Genomic DNA, 18440 nt, shown 5'->3' with positions numbered 1-18440 from the left:
TGTGGTTAATATGTCCTTTGTTAGTCAGCAGCAACGGTTGAAATTCCACCTATCTAGAAAAGGTCTGAATGTTTCTAAGACAAACTTATTTGCTTGTTTTTCCTGGTAACTTCTCCATACTGCTAAAAACAGTAACTATTCCCCACTTTGGCTTCCATCCTCTTGACTTATTGTGAAATCTGCATTGCCAAATCTGCCTTGACCTAGCCCTCACTGTTACTACCAGCAGTGACTAACAGAGGTTAGCTTTCCAGAAGAGATTGCATTTCTTATTTCTTTCTGTTTCACTTTACCATAAGACTTTATTAAAAAAAAAAATCTTGTTAAGTTCCCTTTGCATTCCTGCAGGAGCACAGTGAGAAGAAGCAGCGTGTCAGATTCCAGCTTGAGATTTCTAGCAATCCTGAGGAGCAGCGCAGCAGCATATTGCACCTGCAGGAGGCTGTGCGGCAGCGTGTGGCCCAGATACGGCAACTGGAGAAGCAGATGTATTCTATCATGAAGGTAGTCACCCCATGTGATCTGAGGACAAGGAGGTCTCCTCATACAAGGGAGAACTCCTTAATTTATCTTATTCTGGTTCTGTAGTCTTTGCAGGATGACAGCAAGAATGAGAACCTGCTTGACCTGAACCAAAAACTTCAGTTGCAGCTAAACCAGGAGAAGGCCACACTGCAGCTGGAAAGTGAAGAGCTCAATATCCTCATCAGGTGCTCCAGATTTCTTTCTTTGCCCATTTCCACTGCCCCAGCTGGAGCTGTTTTCTTGCTCATATTCTTGACCGTCTTTGGGTCTAGTGTACATTATCAGAGGCACAATAGGGGATGGGTATCTGGCATAATGGTTTGATGCCTGCCTCCCATATCAGAGTACCTGAGTACCTAGGTTTGAGTCCTAGCTCTGCTCTCAATTCTAGCTCCTGTTAGTGGGTATCATGGGAGGTAGCATGTGATGGCTCAAGTAGTCACTGCCACCCACATGTGAGATGTGGATTAAGTTCCTGGCTCCTAGCGTTGGCCTGGCCCAGTCCTGGCTTTTGTGAGCATTAGGGGAGTGAACCAGTGGATGAGAGAGCTCTGTTTATCTCTCTGTGCTTTTCAAATAAATAATTTTTAAAAGACTGACGTATGGAGGGGTGCGAGTGGGAGGGAAATTATAGGGGGGGAAGCCAATGTAATCCATAAACTGTACTTTGGAAATTTATATTTACTAAATAAAAAAATTTTTTAAAAATTACTGGGAAAAAAAAAAAAGACTGATGTATGAGTAGATTCGGACACTTCTTCCTAAGAGAGCCTCATTGAACTTGGCCTAAGAAATTGAGAGCCCTTCTTTGGGATCCTCATTAGAGAATCTACTTTCTAGGAAAGGCTGCACTGTAATAAAAATTGTTGTGAAAAATCATTTTTGTGACCTTGATACTATGCATCTAAACTGAGAGTATCTTGAAGTTGATCAGTAAGAAACACAATTGTAGATACAATCATAGAGGTTATTGGTAAAAGAGACTTCTTTATCAAAAAGCTGTGAAGCTGAAAGATGAGATTTTTGCTCCATGGTCCAGGTGTCAGGAGCAATAAACCCAGTGAATAAAATGTAGGGACTAGCTACCTCAGAATAGGTCCCTATCTAGACTTACCTCCTGCATCATTCTAGAGCATTCCATCTTACCCTCAGCCCATATGCTGCTTTCCTGACTACCTTTGGCCATCCTGTCCACTTATAGGTGTTTCAAGGATTTTCAGCTACAGCGAGCTAACAAGATGGAGCTGCGAAAGCAACAAGAAGATGTGAGTGTGGTCCGTCGCACTGAGTTTTACTTTGCTCAGGCTCGATGGCGCCTGACAGAGGAAGATGGACAGCTGGGGATTGCTGAACTGGAGCTGCAAAGGTTCCTCTATAGCAAGGTATCTTGGGTATACAGTCACATAAAGGCAGTTGTATTGAGAGGCACTGACCTATCTCAGGAGTCCAACTTTAAGAGATAAACAAAAGGGCTAATTATTATATGACTGTTAATGATGGTCATCATCATGAGCAAAATTTCCTTAGGCACTTCTATTTATAATATTTAATATCAATATAGATAAACTTGGTCAAATGTTTCTTACTGAATAAGGTTATCACTAGAAGTATGACCCAAAGGAAAGTAATCTTCTCAGTCAAGCTACGAATTCTATTCTGTTCTATAATTATTATACTATATCACACTATATTATATATACTATATTACACTATATATTACACTATATTATATATAGTATATAATATATACTTACTATATATATGATATATGCAGTATAATAATACATATATAATATATATTATACTATACTTATTATATTCTATAATTCTAATACTGACATTCAGCTTTCCTGCAGTTAATGAGTGACGTGGGGTGAGAAGTCATTATTCATTGCTTTCTCCTACAAGGGGACATTTGGAAATGAATGATAACATTTTTTGTTGCCATAATGACTAGGAAATAGCATTTAGTGACCTGGCCAGTAGTACCTATGAGAAACTGGATTAGAGGTTGCACTGATTTTACAAAATGGAAAGAGATATCAAAGGGTGGAATTGGGCATATGGAGAACCTGAAAACAAGTTTATATACCAAACTCCTGAGAAAGGCTTACCTCAGTGGACGCACCAAAATCTGTCTTTATAGGTGAATAAATCTGATGACACCGCAGAACATCTCTTGGAGTTGGGCTGGTTCACTATGAACAACCTCCTCCCCAATGCTGTCTACAAGGCAAGTCTCCATTTCTGGCTCATTTACATACTTCTTAGCAGAGGGCATTTCCATATAAACCCACTATAGGAAATAATTGGATGATGTGATGTGATTAAAGCTTGCCCAGCTTGATAAGACCATTGCTTCTCTCATTCTGCAGATTAGTAGGTTGACTTACAGTAGTATAGAGGACATTGGGTTGGGCTCTTGTTCACTTTACCCCACAGGTAGTTCTGCGGCCCCAAAGCTCCTGCCAGTCTGGGCGACAGCTAGCACTTCGCCTCTTCAGCAAAGTCCGGCCGCCAGTTGGGGGTATCTCTGTTAAGGAGCATTTTGAGGTTAGTAAACTGTTCCTTGGGGGCCCAGGAACAAAGGGAAGCAGAAGCTAGCTGCGTATTACATCATAGTAGGGTTAGGAAATGGAAGGATGGGGTCTGACCTTAATTACTTCTTAAACCTTTTCTCCTTTAGGTAAATGTGGTGCCTCTCACCATCCAGCTGACACACCAGTTCTTCCATAGAATGATGGGCTTTTTCTTTCCTGGCCGAAGTGTGGAAGATGATGAAGTTGGAGATGAAGAAGATAAATCCAAACTGGTGACGACTGGTGAGAACTTTGATGGTGGAGCATCAAGAAGAATGGGGTTGGCCGGCGCCACAGCTCACTAGGCTAATCCTCCGCCTGTGGCGCAGGCACACCGGGTTCTAGTCCCGGTCGCTCCTCTTCCTGTCCAGTTCTCTTCTGTGGCCCAGGAGTGCAGTGGAGGATGGCCCTAGTCCTTGGGCCCTGCACCCGCATGGGAGACCAGGAGAAGCACCTGGCTCCTGGCTTCAGATCAGCGCAGTGCGCCAGCCACAGCGCGCCGGCCACAGTGGCCATTGCGGGGTGAACCAATGGCAAAGGAAGACCTTTCTCTCTGTCTGTCTCTCTCTCACTGTCTACTCTGCCTGTCCAAAAAAAAAAAAAAAGAATAGGGTGGCACCCATAGAGACAGCTGAAGGTTCAGAAAGAGGATGAGAGCTAGTGTGCTTCTTTTTTCTGTTTCTTTAAAAAAAAAAAAAAAAATTTATTTTTACTTAAAAGGCAGGGGAGGGCGGGGGAGAGTTCTACCATCTGCTGGTTCACTCCCCAAGTGCCTGCAGCAGCCAAAGCTGGGCTAGGGCAAAGCCAGAAACCCAGAATTCCATCTGTGTCTCCTGCATGGGCAGCAGGGGCCCAAGCACTTGAATTACCATATGCTACCTCCCAGAGTGCATTAACAGGAAGTTAGATCAGAAGCAGAATAACCAGGACTTGAACCAGGCACTCCAGTATGGGCTGTGGGTATCACAGTTTGCAAGCAGCAGCTTAAAACTGCTGTACCGTGTTGCCCACTCTGCACTTTCTTTTTCACAGGCATACCAGTGGTGAAACCTCGGCAGCTGATTGCCACAGATGATTCAGTACCACTGGGCCCTGGGAAGGGTGTGGCGCAGGGCTTGACTCGGAGTTCTGGGGTCAGAAGGTCATTTCGCAAATCACCTGAGGTACCAGACATGTCTTGATTACAGAAAAAGAGAGTTCTGAGAAACTGGCCTGACTGGAGATTTCTTCTGTTTCCTTTAAGTCTACTCAGGGGGTAAAAGGAAAGATGTTGAAGTTCCTGCATTTCTTCTGATGATTTTGGAGCTCATGTTCCTTTCCTGCTTTTTCTAGCACCCTGTGGATGATATTGACAAGATGAAAGAGCGAGCTGCCATGAACAACTCCTTCATCTACATAAAGATTCCACAGGTTCCACTGTGTGTCAGCTACAAGGTCTGCATCTTCTCTGTACTGTCTAGAATACAGTGGGAATGGTACCAGATAGGATCATCAGATATTATAGTCAGGGAAACAGCCAGGCTTCTTGTGATGCTGGGATATGGGTGATAGGTTCCCTCTGCTCCCTTCAGGAGTCAGCACAATTATCAGACTGAGGTAAGAAAAAATCAATATATGTAGGTTGATGTCACAGTACTCACACTAAAGTACTGGCTTAGACTCAAAATGGTAACTTAATGTGTTTTTTTTCTTTTCTTTCCTCTGCACCTCCTTTTCTTGCAGGGTGAGAAAAACAGTGTGGATTGGGGTGACCTAAACCTGGTGCTGCCCTGTCTGGAATACCACAACAACACATGGACATGGCTAGACTTTGCTATGGCTGTCAAAAGGGATAGCCGCAAAGCCCTGGTTGCCCAGGTATCCCGCCAGGGCTCATGGCTTTTTGGTTAGCAGGGGCTGGCAAGCAAATCTCCTGCTCAGGAGCCTTTCATTCTAATATATATTAACAAATAGCCTTGGGAAGGGACAGGTGAAAAGAGTGACTTCTATCCATGCCCTCTCCAGGATTTTACCCAGTTGATTAAACTGAATGTTTGCTGAAGTGTTTCTATTATTTGTTAACCACCACTGATTTTAAGGGAATTAAGGGCTTACATAACATCAGGCTTAGATTGGGTTCTATTTAGACTGTAAGCTTCTTGAAAGCAGAGACTATTTTATAATTTGAATTGTCTCATTGTGCCTTGCATGTAAGTTTAATAAATAGTTCTTGACTTGGTTCAATTTGACTTATTCTACATGTCCCACTAATATTTACCTTTCCTTCTACTCCTCTCCAACTTGCCAGGTAATCAAAGAGAAGCTAAGGCTGAAGCCTGCAACAGGGTCTGAGGTCCGGGGAAAGCTAGAAACTAAATCAGACCTGAACATGCAACAGCAGGAAGAGGAGGAGAAAGCCCGGCTCCTCATCGGTTTAAGTGTGGGCGACAAGAACCCTGGCAAGAAGTCCATCTTTGGCAGGCGCAAGTGATCTGTCAATCTGAGTGGCTACATTACAGGATCTGACTCTGGCTCAGGCCCCAGGGACTTGTGGGGTGGGAGGGGCTTCCCTTCATCCCTCAAGATTTGTGGGGGTCAGGAGCCCACAGAGGGTACAGGGGAGAAAGGCACTGTTCTTTAGTAGCTGGCCTGTTCCCTGTGGGGTATGGTAGATAATATTATGCTGAGTTCCATCTCATGCTGATCAGTTCCAGGGCCAGAGGCAACAAGAGAGCAAGACCCAGGGAATGGGCCCTGGGGATCAACTGAAAGGGTCAAGTATGATAAATTTTTATAAACACACACACACATATTTCTAAGTGTAACTGTCCTCCCTCTGCCAGGAAGCTTAGGGGAATGGGCTAATCCTTTGTCCCTCACTCCACTGCCTTGTATAAAAGGTATTATTGTCTTGGGAAGAATCAGCTTTTCCCCAGTCTATGTGCTTAGCTCATTTGGGAGGATGGTGATTGGAGCTAGGGCTGGCCATGGTTCTCCTACTCTTCCCCCTGGGATATACCCTGGAAAATGGCAAAAATGATTGAAAGAAAAAAAAATATTTTAAATTTGATGCTGTTTTTTTTTTTTTGGGGGGGGGGGGGTTGTATTGAGTGCATGTATTAAACCTGTGTCTTTCCCTCACCACCAACCCAAGATGTCTTACAGCTGCCACTTTAACAAGGGTCGCCTCCTCCTTCCTCTGCTCTGAAACTATAGCACAGATACTTCCCAGCTGTAATGTGCCACTGGCCTCATTCTGATGGATTTTCTACACATCAGAAGAGGCAGGGCTCATGTGTGATGCACATCAGGGGGAGGAAGTGCTTATGTAACTGGGACAGATTTAGCAGAAGGAGAGAGGAGGCAGAGGCTGGGAGGCTGGGAGGCTGGGATGGGAGCAGTGAGCTGTCGGCAGGGGCAACACACCCGGGTGGCTGCTCCTCACAAGGTAGGCTGTGGGGCTCTGGCAGCCTGTAGAGGGAGGTGAAGGAATAATGGCCCGAGTCCTGGGAAGTATCTTGTTAGGAGCACCCCCACTGTGGGATGGGCAAGGAGGCTGTAATGTGAGAAAGCATGGCCTACAGTGTGAAGAAAGCTCAGATTGTATTGCTGGTGTCTGATGGAGAAAACGTCCAGTAGTTAGATTTGAATTGTGTCCAGGAAATCCAGGCCTTAGCACAAGAGATTGGGAATTTTGCCTCATCAGAAGTGTACCTCAGGGGCTGAGACTTGAGGGGACAGAGGACCTGCTGAGTTGGGCAGAACCTGCAATGCCTCAGTGGCAGAAGGTTTAGAGTGGCTTCCTTGGTTTTTAGCAGGGTGGCAGCAACATCCAGGGCCGTTGGGCCCGAGGCTGGAAGAGCCTCTGGTCAGGTGTGGGGCCCATCAGGTCAGGTCTGGAAGAGCTGAGGGAACCCTGGGGGCATCAGTGCCGGCACCCAAAGCCCCTAGAGCCAGCCCCACTGCTAACAGAGAAGCCTCTGTCTGAATGGCCGGTGCCTCAGTTCATCAACCTCTTTTTACCGGAGTTCCCTATGAGACCCATTAGGGGGCAGCAGCATTTAAAGGTAGGTCAATGGAATCCTTGGGAGAGGTCTGTCTGGGAGAAATCTAGAAACAACAGGTTTCAATTGTCATGTTCTCCTTTTCTCAACAGATTTTATCCCTTGTAGCCAAAGGTTCCTTTGGAACTGTCCTGAAGGTGCTAGATTGTACGCAGAAAGCTGTATTTGCTGTGAAGGTAGGACCTAGGCATTTTTCCACATTATGTTTTATTCCCTGCTTCTAATCTTGGTTCCAGAGAAATTTGGAGGAATAAATGATTAAATATACTATTCTCCTCCATGAGTCATCAGTCTTTTCCTTTTATAGGTGGTACCCAAGGTAAAAGTCCTACAGAGGAACACCGTGAGGCAATGTAAAGAAGAGGTTAGCATCCAGGTATGCTGAGACCTGGAAAGGATTGTGAGAAGAGCTAAACCGTATCTGGGGGAAGCACCTTTCTTGTTGAAATTCCTTGATTTTCCTGGTTCTGCTCCTGCTGTTTGTTTCAGCCTTATTTAATAGCAGATTAAATCCTGGGAAAAGTAGCCATCAGCTATCAACATAGGTACTCAAGCTCTTGGCAGAGAAATCTCCAGCATGTCCCAGTATGTTTCTTAGTATCATGCTGGTTCCAGGATTACCAAGCTGTCAATCTCAATTATTGAGTTCCTCTAAACAGAAGTGAGGCAGCGGCTCCTTCTCAGTATAACCAGATTTTTGGGCTGCCTTTATTCTTGGTGACCTTGTTGTTCCTTAACTTCCTCTTTTCTTTGTCCCTAGCAACAGATCAGCCATCCTTTTTTACACAGCTTGGGGGATAGCTGGCAAGGAAAACGGCACCTCTTCATTAGTGAGTATCTAGCCCCTCTCCTCAACCCCAAGGGTCCTTGAATCATTCTTCCTACCTGAGATTACTTGTCTCTCTGGGCTTGTTTTACCTCTGCTCTGTTCCCTTCTCATAGCACCTCTGTATCCCAAAGGGAGAGGGAACAGCAGGTGACATCAGTTAGGGTAGGAGGCCTACAAGGCCTTGAGTCCAGACACTGTAGCCCCCAAAACATTGCCTACACTTCTGGTGCTTTGCAGTGTGTAGCTACTGCAGCACAGATCTGTACTCCCTTTGGTCTGCTGTTGGCTGCTTTCCTGAGGCTTCCATCCGTCTTTTTGCTGCCGAGCTGATCCTGGTGCTGTGTAAGTGAAATGGGTAAAGGAAATGGGGAGAGAAGAGGTAAGTTGCAGGGGATGGGAGAAATAATTGATATTAACTCTGGAAGTCTAAGGAAAAGGGTAAGGATGGGGTAGGGCCTACTAGGGAAACTGGAAAGGAGAGCTCAGCACATTCCATGCTTACTATCATTCACAGGCTATCTCCATGACTTGGGCATCATCCATCGAGATGTGAAGGTAGAGTTAAGTGCTTTTTCTCTTTGTCTGAGGATAAGCCTCAGTAAGAAGTCCCAGTAGGTCAAGAAGGCAGGTGGAGAGCTGAGAACAGCTGACCATAGGGCCCCCATGGGTGCCAGGGATTTGTGTAAGGGGCCTTTAGGTATAGACTTTTTTTTTTTTTTTTTTTTTGGACAGGCAGAGTTATACGGTGAGACAGAGAGAAAGGTCTTCCTTTTTCAGTTGGTTCACCCCCCAAGTGGCCGCCATGGCCGGCCGCTGCTCCAATCTGAAGCCAGGAGCCAGGTGCTTCTTCCTGGTCTCCCATGCGGGTGCAGGGCCCAAGCACTTGGGCCATCCTCCACTGCACTCCCGGGCCACAGCAGAGAGCTGGACTGGAAGAGGAGCAGCTGGGACAGAATCTGGTGCCCCGACCGGGACTAGAACCCGGTGTGCCGGTACTGCAGGCAGAGGATTAGCCTAGTGAGCCACGGCGCCGGCCTGGTATAGACTTGAATGCTGAGCAGGGCATCTTCTTCAGCTGTGGTTATCTGTGGTGAAAGAGAGTTGAAAGGAAGAAGAAGAATAATAACTTCTCACCTGTGTCTTTCAGATGGAAAATATCCTTCTGGATGAACGAGGTAAGACTTTTTTGTTTCCCAATCCCAGTATAAGAGTTATCTTAGTTTGGAAATAAATCATGGCTGATGAGGGATAGAATGGAGTGCTGCTGTTGCCTTATCTTTTTTCATAGGCCATCTGAAACTGACAGACTTTGGTCTGTCCCGCCGCCTACCCCAGGGAGCCCGAGCCTATACTATTTGTGGCACTCTTCAATACATGGGTAAGAGAGACTAAAGCTGGTGGGTAAGCATTGGGCAAGAGAGCCAAAAGATATCAGTGACAAGTATCTTTCAAATCTGTAGCCCCAGAGGTCCTGAGTGGAGGGCCTTACAACCATGCTGCTGATTGGTGGTCCTTGGGTGTCTTGCTTTTCTCTCTGGCAACTGGAAAGGTGAGAATGGTGTAGGGCAGAGAACAGGGGAGCTGTGCTCTGTGAAGAAAGACTAGGAAATTTTGCTTTATTCCCACTTCCTGCCTCTTAACTCAGTTCCCAGTGGCTGCAGGTAGAGATCATGTGGCCATGTTGGCAAATGTGACCCACTGTGACTCTGAGATCCCAGCTTCTCTTAACCAGGAGCTCTCACTCCTGCTTCATGAGGTAAGGGTAAGCATTTTTCTTCTTGACCACCAGTCCATTCACTGTATCCTTCCCTTTTCATTGAAGTTACACTTCCAGTTCCATTGATTAATTTTTTAGAGGAGCTCTAATTAACCACCTCACTACTTGCCCTCTAACCTTCAGATTTCCTTCAGTTCTTCAGATTTCATTCCTGAGTTCCTGATCTCTCCAATCTCCTCCCCATCCAGAACAGATAAATCCTGAGAGTGGACTAGTTCTGCACTCTTACCACCTGAAAATGCACACAGTTCCTTTATTCCTACCATTGCCACAAATTATCCTCTAATGCTCCCTCTTTTTCAAATCCTCAAATTTGTAGGGTCCTTCCTTCCCTCCACAGCTTCACAAACTTCTTTTCCATCTTCTCAGTTCAGCTTCTTCTCTACCTCATCCCTTATCCTTCATGCTCTATTTTCCTTCAGCTCTTATGCCAGAATCCCCTCCACCGTCTGCGTTATCTACATCACTTCCAAGTCCACCCTTTCTTTCGGGGTATGGCCTTTGACCCAGAGCTCCTACAGAAGCAGCCAGTGAATTTTATCATGGAGACACAAGCTACCCAACGTAGTCCATTGGAGTCTATGCCATTCAAGGACTTTGACTGTGATCTGGAGTCCTTCCTGGTCCACCTCAACCATGCTTGAGCCTCTACCCGTGCTTGAACTGCTACTAGATTGGAACGAGCTGAGAACCTGAGGATCTCCTCCACTGTATGACCACTTTGAAAATCCAGTTTAGCACCTTACCATTTTATTCTTCCAAGCGTTGGAGCAGAGTTCATATTCTAAGTCATTCTGCTTTTGGTATAGCCACAACTGGTTCTAGCTCTTCCTCAACATACGCCCACCTCTCAGTTCAGATCAAGGTGGTGATCTTTTCCTTTGCTTTACTTCTCCTTACTCTTATCCTCAAGCTGAAGCTGAAGGTAGCTTCTACTTTTCCCTCTCCTTCTGTCTTTGCCATGGGTCCCAAGGTACTATCTATGTGTTTAATAGGCTTACTGGAAACAATATGAATGTTTTTCAAGGATCTCAAAAGCTGGCATTTCAACCGCTAAGTATGCAGCTAACAAATGTGATATGGGATCTTGAGACCAGTCTGTAATAAATGTAATTTTTATGAATTGGAAAGTGAATCTAATAGCCTAATGTGAGGAAGAAAACAGAAACAAAAAAAGGAAAATATGGATGGGTTAAATGTGTTATCTAGGGGTGATTGGAACAGCTATCCAAATCTTTGCTAAAACTAAACCTCCTTGAAAGACATAGGATTGGGGCCAACGCTGTGGCGTGTGGGTGAAGCTGCTGCCTGCAGTACTGGCATCCCATATAGGCACTGGTTTGAGTGTGGGCTGCTCCACTTCCAATACAGCTGTCTGCTGTGGCCTGGGAAAATGAAAGATGCCCCAATTCCTTGGGCCCCTGCAACTGCGTGGGAGACCAGGAAAAAGACCCAGGCTTCTGGCTTTCGGATCACCTCAGCTCAGCTCAGCTCCAGCCGTTGCAGCCAACTGGGGAGTGAACAAGCAAATGGAAGACCTCTCTCTGCCTCTGCCTCTGCAACAAATAAATAAATCTTTAAAAAAAAAAAGAAAGAAAGAAAAAAGAAACATAGGATTATTAAATTGATCATTTCCCCTAGACTGCCCGATTCAGTTCGTAGTGGGCAAACCAAGCAACTGAGAGGTATGACATGAATGCCAAGATTGAAAGTTACAGATGTGCATCAAGAAGCATTTCCTTTTGTAAGGAAAATCATCTGGATCTTGAATTTGTATACATTTCTAGTGTTTATGACTTTTCATTTTTCTTTAACTTTTCAAAAGCTTCATTTTTGTTCTGAAATTTGAGGGGAAATACTTAAGCTCTATTTTTCCTGTATATAGCTGGCATTTTACTGGCCTCTACAGAGTTGCTTTTTCTGGATTGTGCTTTTTAGCAATCCATTTGAAAAATCTCTGTATGAAACTTATTTGCTGTGGATACTCTAAAAGGGTGCTTATCATTATAGTTAATATTTTACTTAAGGATGCATGGGAGAAGTTTTCTCTGGACCTAGTTGTGCTTTTCCTTAATTGCTGTTTTTTACTTTAGGAAAGTAAATATTCAACTGTTTACTCTTTGTACTAATGCTAGACCACTTAGAACCTGATTTGTAGTCCACCTCCAACAAGTATTTATTTGTATGCTAGTCACGTTCTTGGTTCCAGCTTCCTGTTTTTATTTTCCTTAGTCTAATTTTAAAATTTTAATCTTTTTTTAGATTACTGTTTTATCTATATCCTTATAAGCCTTTTTTGGAATAAGATTGGCATCTAAATAAATAGAATATATCTTTCACTCTTATGTCATGTGTTTTGTGACCAGAATTGCACACTGGATAAAAACCCTGAATACTAAAAATAGAAATTAATGGTTTGAAAAGAGTAGTTAAGAGCATTAGATTGGAATTTAGAATTTAGGAAAACTGGTGCCTGGATCCACCAATAACTATTTCAGTGTCTTTAAACAAGTCATTTGAATCTTTCTGGATCTTAGTTTCTGGACGTAAAAAATGAGTTACAACCACTGATTGTTAATTGTGGATATAGTTTCAGGTTTCTGTGATGCATTTTCAAAGGGCAGATGCAGAGGTTTTTATGATCCTGTGTGTCTGGCTCAGTGTTAATTAATGTTCAGTTTATCCAACATTAAATGGCTTTTGTCACAGCATAATGGGCTAAGGTCCTGAGGAAATGGTTAACAATATCATTAGGATTTCTTTCCTAGGTCCAAGTTTAAGTAAAATTTGAAAAAACACTGCTTTCTTCCTCCATTCAGAGTCACTGACCTACACATATATAATACCTATTACTTACTTCCATGAAATTCACATAGCATTTATTAATATACACTGAAATGATCTTTTAGGTTTATCCTTATGCTTTGATTTTTCATTACCTAGAATGTAAACATGGATATTTTACTGTATATTCCATCTTCTACAAAAGTTTAAGATTAGTCTTAACACTAATCCTTGTAATCTTCTAGAAAAATCTTTGTAGGGGCTGGTGCTGTGGCATAGTGGATAAAGCTGCTGCCTGTGTCACCAGCATCCCATATGGGTGCTGTTTCAAGTCCTACCTGCCCCACTTCTGATCCAGCTCCCTGCTAATTCACCTGGGAAAGCACAGAAGATGGCCCAAATACTTGGGTCTTTGTATCCACGTGGGAAACCTGGAAGAAGCTCCTGGCTCCTAGCTCCTGGCTTTGGATAGGCCCAGCTCCAGCCGATGTGGCCATTTGGGGATCGAACTAGATGAAGGATCTTTCTCTGCCTTTCAAATAAATAAATAAATCTTTAAAAGAAAAGTCTTTGTAGCTCCACTCATTGTTTTTACCTCTAACCTATATTGTTATTCATTTGTTGACTTCTTCAGTGACTTAAGAAGATTGTAATCTCAATTCCTTGGTTACTTTAGATAGTATCTTTTTTAAAGATTTATTTATAAGTCAGAATTACAGATAGGAAGAGAAGGTGCCAGTCTCTCATAGTACCAGCTGTTGTAACCATTTGGGGAGTAAATCAGTGGATAGAACTCTGTCTCTTTCTGTCACTCTGCTGTTCAAATTAAAAAAAAAAAATACATCTCTTTTTTAAAAAAATGGAGTAGGACAGATAAACACAGGAGGAAGACCATAAAAAGGGAGAAGGTGGACATTTTTTAAGCCAGCAAGAGAGGCCTCAGAAGAAACCAATTCTGCTAGCACCTTGATCTCTGACATCTAACCTCCAGAATTAGGAGAAAATAAATATTACTTAAGGCATTCAGTCTGTGGAGCTTTGGTAAGACAGCCCCAGAAAACTAATATAGGCCGGCGCTGCGGCTCACTAGGCTAATCTTCCTGTGGCGCCGGTACCCCGGGTTCTAGTCCCGGTTGCTCCTCTTCCAGTCCAGCTCTCTGCTGTGGCCTGGGAGTGCAGTGGAGGATGGCCCAAGTCCTTGGGCCCTACACCTGTGTGGGAGACCAGGAGAAGCACCTGGCTCCTGGCTTTGGAATGGTGCAGCGCACTGGCCGTGGTGGCCATTGGGGGTGTGAACCAACGGAAGGAAGACCTTTCTCTCTCTCTCTCTCTCACTGTCCACTCTGCCTGTCAAAAAAAAAAAAAAAAAAAAAACCTTAAAAAAACTACCGTGAAGAGTTCTAATAATCAGGATTTTTTTTTTTTTTTTTTAACAGCAGACAGGCAGATTTAGACAGAGAGACAAACGTCTTCCTTCCGTTGGTTCATCCCCCAAGTGGCCGCTATGGCTGGCGCGCTGCGCAGATCCGAAGCCAGGAGCCAGGTGCTTCCTCCCGGTCTGCCATGCGGGTGCAGGGCCCAAGCACTTGGGCCATCCTCCACTGCACTCCCGGGCCACAGCAGAGAGCTGGACTGGAAGAGGAGCAACCGGGACAGAATCCAACTCTCCGACCGGGACTAGAATCCGGTGTGCTGGCGCCGCAGGCGGAGGATTAGCCTAGTGAGCCGCGGCACCGGCCAAGGAATTTTTTATTTACAAAAATAATAGGCTCTTTTCCCCCCTGAAACATACTGTTTCAGATTTCCTTGACCCCTTTGAGAGTTCTGTAGGTATATGGAGCCCCATTGATGAAAAGCTGCCACACTGCCTCCTTTATTTATCACAAATAGAACTAGGGCTAATAATTCCAGTTTCATCCTTGAGTTCACTCAAAACTGACATACTTCTCAGGGTTGCTGATTTGGATTATATAGTAGGATTTTTACAAAATTTGTAGTCCTGAGATTGGTGCTATGACATTGCAGGTAAAGCCACCCCCTGCAGTGCCAGCATCCCATATAGGCACCAGTTTTGAGTGCTGGCTGCTCCACTTCCAATCCAGCTCCCTGATAGTGTGCCTGAGAAGGCAGCAGAGGATGGCCCAAGTACCTGGGCCCCTGGCACCTACTTGGGAGACCTGTAAGAAGCTCTTGGCGCCTGTCTTCGGATCAGCCCAGCTCTAGCTATTGCAGCCATTTGGGGAGTGATCAGCGGTTTGAGGATCTCTCTTTCTCCCTCTCTAATTCTGCCTTTCAAATAAATAAATCTTTAAAAAAGCAAAACAAAATCTCTAATCCTAGAATTTAAAAATTATAGGGGCTGGTGTTGTGGTGCAGTGGGTTAAAACCCTGGCCTGAAGCAACGGCATCCCAAATGGGCATTGGTTCTAGTCCCGGCTGCTCCTTTTCCAATCCAGGTCTCTGCTGTGGCCTGGAAAAGCAGAAGATGGCCCAAGTCCTTGGGCCCCTGCACCCACATGGGAGACATGGGAGACCTGGAAGAAGCTCCTGGCTCCTGGCTTTAGATTGGCCAGCTCCGGCCATTGCAGCCATATGGGGAGTGAACCAGCAGATGGAAGACCTCTCTGTCTCTACCTCTCTCTGTAACTCTTTCAAATAAATAAAAATCTTAAAAGAATTTAAAAATTATAGCAAAAATATTTAAATACTTTATTTAAAAGGCAGAGCATCAGAGAGGACAGAGAGATCTTCTGTCTACTGGTTCAATCCCCAAATGGTCACAACAGCATCAGCTGGGCCAGGCTGAAGCAAAGAGGCAGAACAGGTCTCCCACATAGGTGGAAGGGGCCCAAGCACTTGAACCATCATCTGTTGTCGTAGTGCCTTAGCAGGAATTTAGATTGGAAGCAGAACAGCTGGGACTCAAACTAGCATTTTGATGTAGGATGTTGGCATCATAAGCAGCAGTTTAACCTGCTGTGCTACAATGCCAGCCCCACAAATTACAACTTTTTAAATAGCTGGACCTGTTTCATATCATATGCAAAACTTAATCCCAGATAAAATATTTAAATATAATTAAAACATTACAAATTTTAAAACATCTAGGAAACAAGGGAATGAGGCAATAGTTAAACCAAGAAAAAAATGAAAGTACTCTGAAACATATTTACATAAAAATTTGATGAGAGGAGCCAATGTTGTGGCACAACAAGTATAAGCCATGGCCTACGATGCTAGATCCCAACATCCCATATGAGAGTTCCAGTTTAGGTCCTGCTGCTCCAATTTAATGCACCTGGGGAAGCAGCAAAGATGGCCCAAATACTTGGGCTTCTGCCACCTACATGGAGACCTGGATGGAGTTCATGGCTTCTGGTTTTGGCCTGACACAGCCACTCTGCTCTTCCAATAAATAAATCCTTAAATTTTTTTCTGCTGAAAGGATGACTCAAGATGAGAAACTGAGATGTTATGATAGGGAAGATCTTTGACCACATGAAAATTTTATCTTTGTATGGAAAAAGATACCATTAGTAAAATCAGTTGGTAAACATAAATATGTGCAGGGTAGGCATTGTGGTGAAGCAGGTTAAGCCACCACTTGGGATGCCTACATCTCATATCAGAGTGCCTGGTTTGAATATGCTACTCCACTTCTAATTCAGCTTCTTGCTAATGTACATGGGAAGACACCAGATGGTGGCTGAAGTACTTGGGTTCCTGCCACCCACGTAGGAGACCTTGACAGAGTTGCTTCCTGGCTGTTGGCTTCAGACTAGCCTGGCCCTGGCATTCGAAGAGTGAACCAGCATACAGATCTCTCTTTCTCCACCCCCACCCCTGTTACTCTGCCTTTCAAATAAAGCTTTAAAAAATGTGAAATATGATGACAGACAATGTCTATTACAGAACTCTCAAGTTAGAAAACTTGAAAATAAGGGACATGAAGTGACAAGTCAATCAGAACCATATCATCGGGGCTGGCATGGAGGCGTAGCAGGTAAAGCTGCCACCTGCAGTGCTGGCATCCCATATAGATGCTGGTTCGGGTCCTGGCTGCTCCATTTCCTATCTCTGCTATGGCCTAGGAAAGCAGTAGAAGGGCCTCTGCACCGGCATGGGAAACTTGGAAGAAGCTCCTGGTTCCTGGCTCCTGATAGCTCAGCTCCGGCTGTTGCAGACAATTAGGGAACCAGCGGAAGGAAGACCTCTCTCTCTCTCTTGTTCTCTCTCTCTCTCTCTCTCTCTGACTCTTCTTTTCTCTCTTTGTAAAAAATAAATAAAAAAAATAAAAAAGAACCATATCAGCTGGCTTGGAAAGGTTTTTACAATCCACTGAATGGACCACAATACAGAAGTGTAAGAAATCCCAGTTTTGTAAAAGATTTCATCTGCCCAGTTTGTACATAAGTGGTGGTGGTGGGGGGGAGCATTGAGAAAGAATATCAGAGAAGGGCTGGCGCCGTGGCTCACTAGGCTAATCCTCCGCCTTGCGGCGCCGGCACACCAGGTTCTAGTCCTGGTCGGGGCGCCGGATTCTGTCCCAGTTGCCCCTCTTCCAGGCCAGCCCTCTGCTATGGCCCGGGAGTGCAGTGGAGGATGGCCCAAGTACTTGGGCCCTGCACCCCATGGGAGACCAGGAGAAGCACCTGGCTCCTGGCTTCGGATCAGTGCGATGCACCAGCCGCAGCGCGCCGGCCGTGGCGGCCATTGGAGGGTGAACCAATGGCAAAAGGAAGACCTTTCTCTCTCTCTCTCACTGTCCACTCTGCCTGCCCCCTCCCCCAAAAAAAAGATTATCAGAGAAAAGAACCAAGGAAGGAGAAAGTAATTCTAGTGGAAAAAAAGGGGTGGTGGGGTGGGGGTGGGGGGTAGAAGACATAACCCACAGTCCCAAACACTCCAGTGTGCTTCAATTAATTTTGGGGAAAAATAAAATCAGTGCATATGTATGTGTATGTAAGTAAATGAAATAAAACCTCTATATGTGTGTGTACATGCATGTTTTTCTAAAGGGGAATATAAAACTGGTTACTGTAGGAGGGTGGAGTGTCTTTAATACATCTTTGCATTTTATGTATTGTCTCACTTGCTCTAAGCATCTTTTTATTTGAAAAAACACTTTTTAAAAGTTATAACATTTTGCCTTTTTTGTACAAAAGCTTCAAAATCCAGTGGGTATTTTACACCTAGGGCTACTCCCAATTTAGATTAGCAACATCTGGGTGCTCAACACCACGTGTTAGGCTAGTGGCTGAGGTATTGAACAGCCCAGTTCTAGAACAGCCTATAGCCTGAGGGCCCTGCAGTTCATAACCGACTATATATAGTTCCTCCCTTTGGGACTGCTGCTTTGCCCAAGTCATTAGGACTTCCAGAGTGTAAATAAGGTGCCCTGAGGCTTCAAAAGGAACACTCGCCCACCACTGATGAACTCTGAATACCTGCCTTTCGGCTGCTTTCAAAAACCAATCCCACTTTCAATGGACAGATTTCTCAAATAGGAGGAATGCAAGAGACAGCAGAATGTAGTGGGCTGTGTCTACTATGTGGGACCTCGGACAAACGACATACTCTTTCTAGGTTTCAGTTCCTTCGTCTATAAAATGGGGATGTTTACAGCCATTCCTACTTCGTAGGTCCTTATGAGGATTGAATGAGCGAATACATAGAAAAAGGCACTGCAAGAGCCAGCGCTGTGGCATAGTGGGTAAAGTCGCTGTCTACAGTGCCAGCATCCCATATGGGCGCCAGTTTGAGTCCCGGCTGCTTCATTTCCAATCCAGCTCTCTGCTATGGCCTGGGAAAGCAGTAGAAGATGGCCCAAGTCCTTGGACCCCTGCACCCATATGGGAGACCTGGAAGAAGCTCCTGGCTTTGGATCGTCGCTGCTCCGGTCA

At 44.7% G+C, this 18440-nt stretch overlaps 2 protein-coding genes across 17 annotated transcripts in view; both read left to right on the top strand.

The window, feature by feature from the left end:
- Window positions 1-6153, top strand: part of BLTP2 (bridge-like lipid transfer protein family member 2) — a 29971-nt gene extending 23818 nt beyond the window's left edge. For 4 of the 7 annotated variants that reach the window (XM_070061120.2, XM_089317483.1, XM_070061122.2 and 1 more), the window contains exons 30-39: window positions 349-504; window positions 589-710; window positions 1727-1907; window positions 2672-2758; window positions 2968-3078; window positions 3212-3347; window positions 4137-4267; window positions 4437-4538; window positions 4827-4961; window positions 5392-6153. In XM_070061120.2, coding sequence (XP_069917221.1) covers window positions 349-504; window positions 589-710; window positions 1727-1907; window positions 2672-2758; window positions 2968-3078; window positions 3212-3347; window positions 4137-4267; window positions 4437-4538; window positions 4827-4961; window positions 5392-5574 — 1344 coding nt within the window. In that variant the 3' untranslated portion in view covers window positions 5575-6153. Of the gene's footprint in view, window positions 1-348; window positions 505-588; window positions 711-1726; window positions 1908-2671; window positions 2763-2967; window positions 3079-3211; window positions 3348-4136; window positions 4268-4436; window positions 4539-4826; window positions 4962-5391 lie in introns of those variants that run through there. The other 3 variants (XM_051825408.3, XM_089317481.1, XR_011383610.2) reach the window with 2 other exon arrangements.
- A 179-nt stretch (window positions 6154-6332) lies between these two features.
- Window positions 6333-13103, top strand: RSKR (ribosomal protein S6 kinase related). 10 transcript variants are annotated; one of them, XM_070061138.2, is made up of 12 exons: window positions 6333-6531; window positions 6899-7150; window positions 7240-7323; window positions 7455-7523; window positions 7908-7977; window positions 8214-8318; window positions 8491-8531; window positions 9124-9151; window positions 9265-9354; window positions 9437-9525; window positions 9622-9732; window positions 11125-12092. In XM_070061138.2, the coding sequence occupies exons 1-12, from the start codon at window positions 6475-6477 to the stop codon at window positions 11272-11274; spliced, it is 1146 nt and encodes a 381-aa protein (XP_069917239.1). In that variant the 5' UTR covers window positions 6333-6474; the 3' UTR covers window positions 11275-12092. The 10 variants fall into 10 exon arrangements, with proteins under 10 accessions (XP_069917239.1, XP_069917238.1, XP_069917243.1 ...); XM_070061137.2 differs by having other exon boundaries at window positions 10176-12092; XM_070061142.2 differs by lacking the exon at window positions 6899-7150 and having other exon boundaries at window positions 10176-12092.
- The last annotated feature ends 5337 nt before the right edge of the window (window positions 13104-18440 follow it).

Source organism: Oryctolagus cuniculus, chromosome 17 (assembly GCF_051225735.1).
Source record: "Oryctolagus cuniculus isolate XC-2025 breed Fujian yellow rabbit chromosome 17, ASM5122573v1, whole genome shotgun sequence".
Lineage (NCBI taxonomy): Eukaryota > Metazoa > Chordata > Mammalia > Lagomorpha > Leporidae > Oryctolagus > Oryctolagus cuniculus.
The sequence above is the reverse complement of the archived record's forward strand: the minus strand, read 5'-3'. Positions and strand labels throughout refer to the sequence as shown.

Bases quoted from the DNA above. Each gene is read 5' to 3' on its own strand.
- RSKR (XM_070061137.2), top strand. From the start codon at position 6,475: ATGGGAGCAGTGAGCTGTCGGCAGGGGCAACACACCCGGGTGGCTGCT. The intron at 8,532-9,123 runs GTAGAGTTAAGT...TGTGTCTTTCAG, and splicing joins TCATCCATCGAGATGTGAAG to ATGGAAAATATCCTTCTGGA. The intron at 9,733-10,175 runs GTAAGGGTAAGC...ATTTTCCTTCAG, and splicing joins TCTCACTCCTGCTTCATGAG to CTCTTATGCCAGAATCCCCT.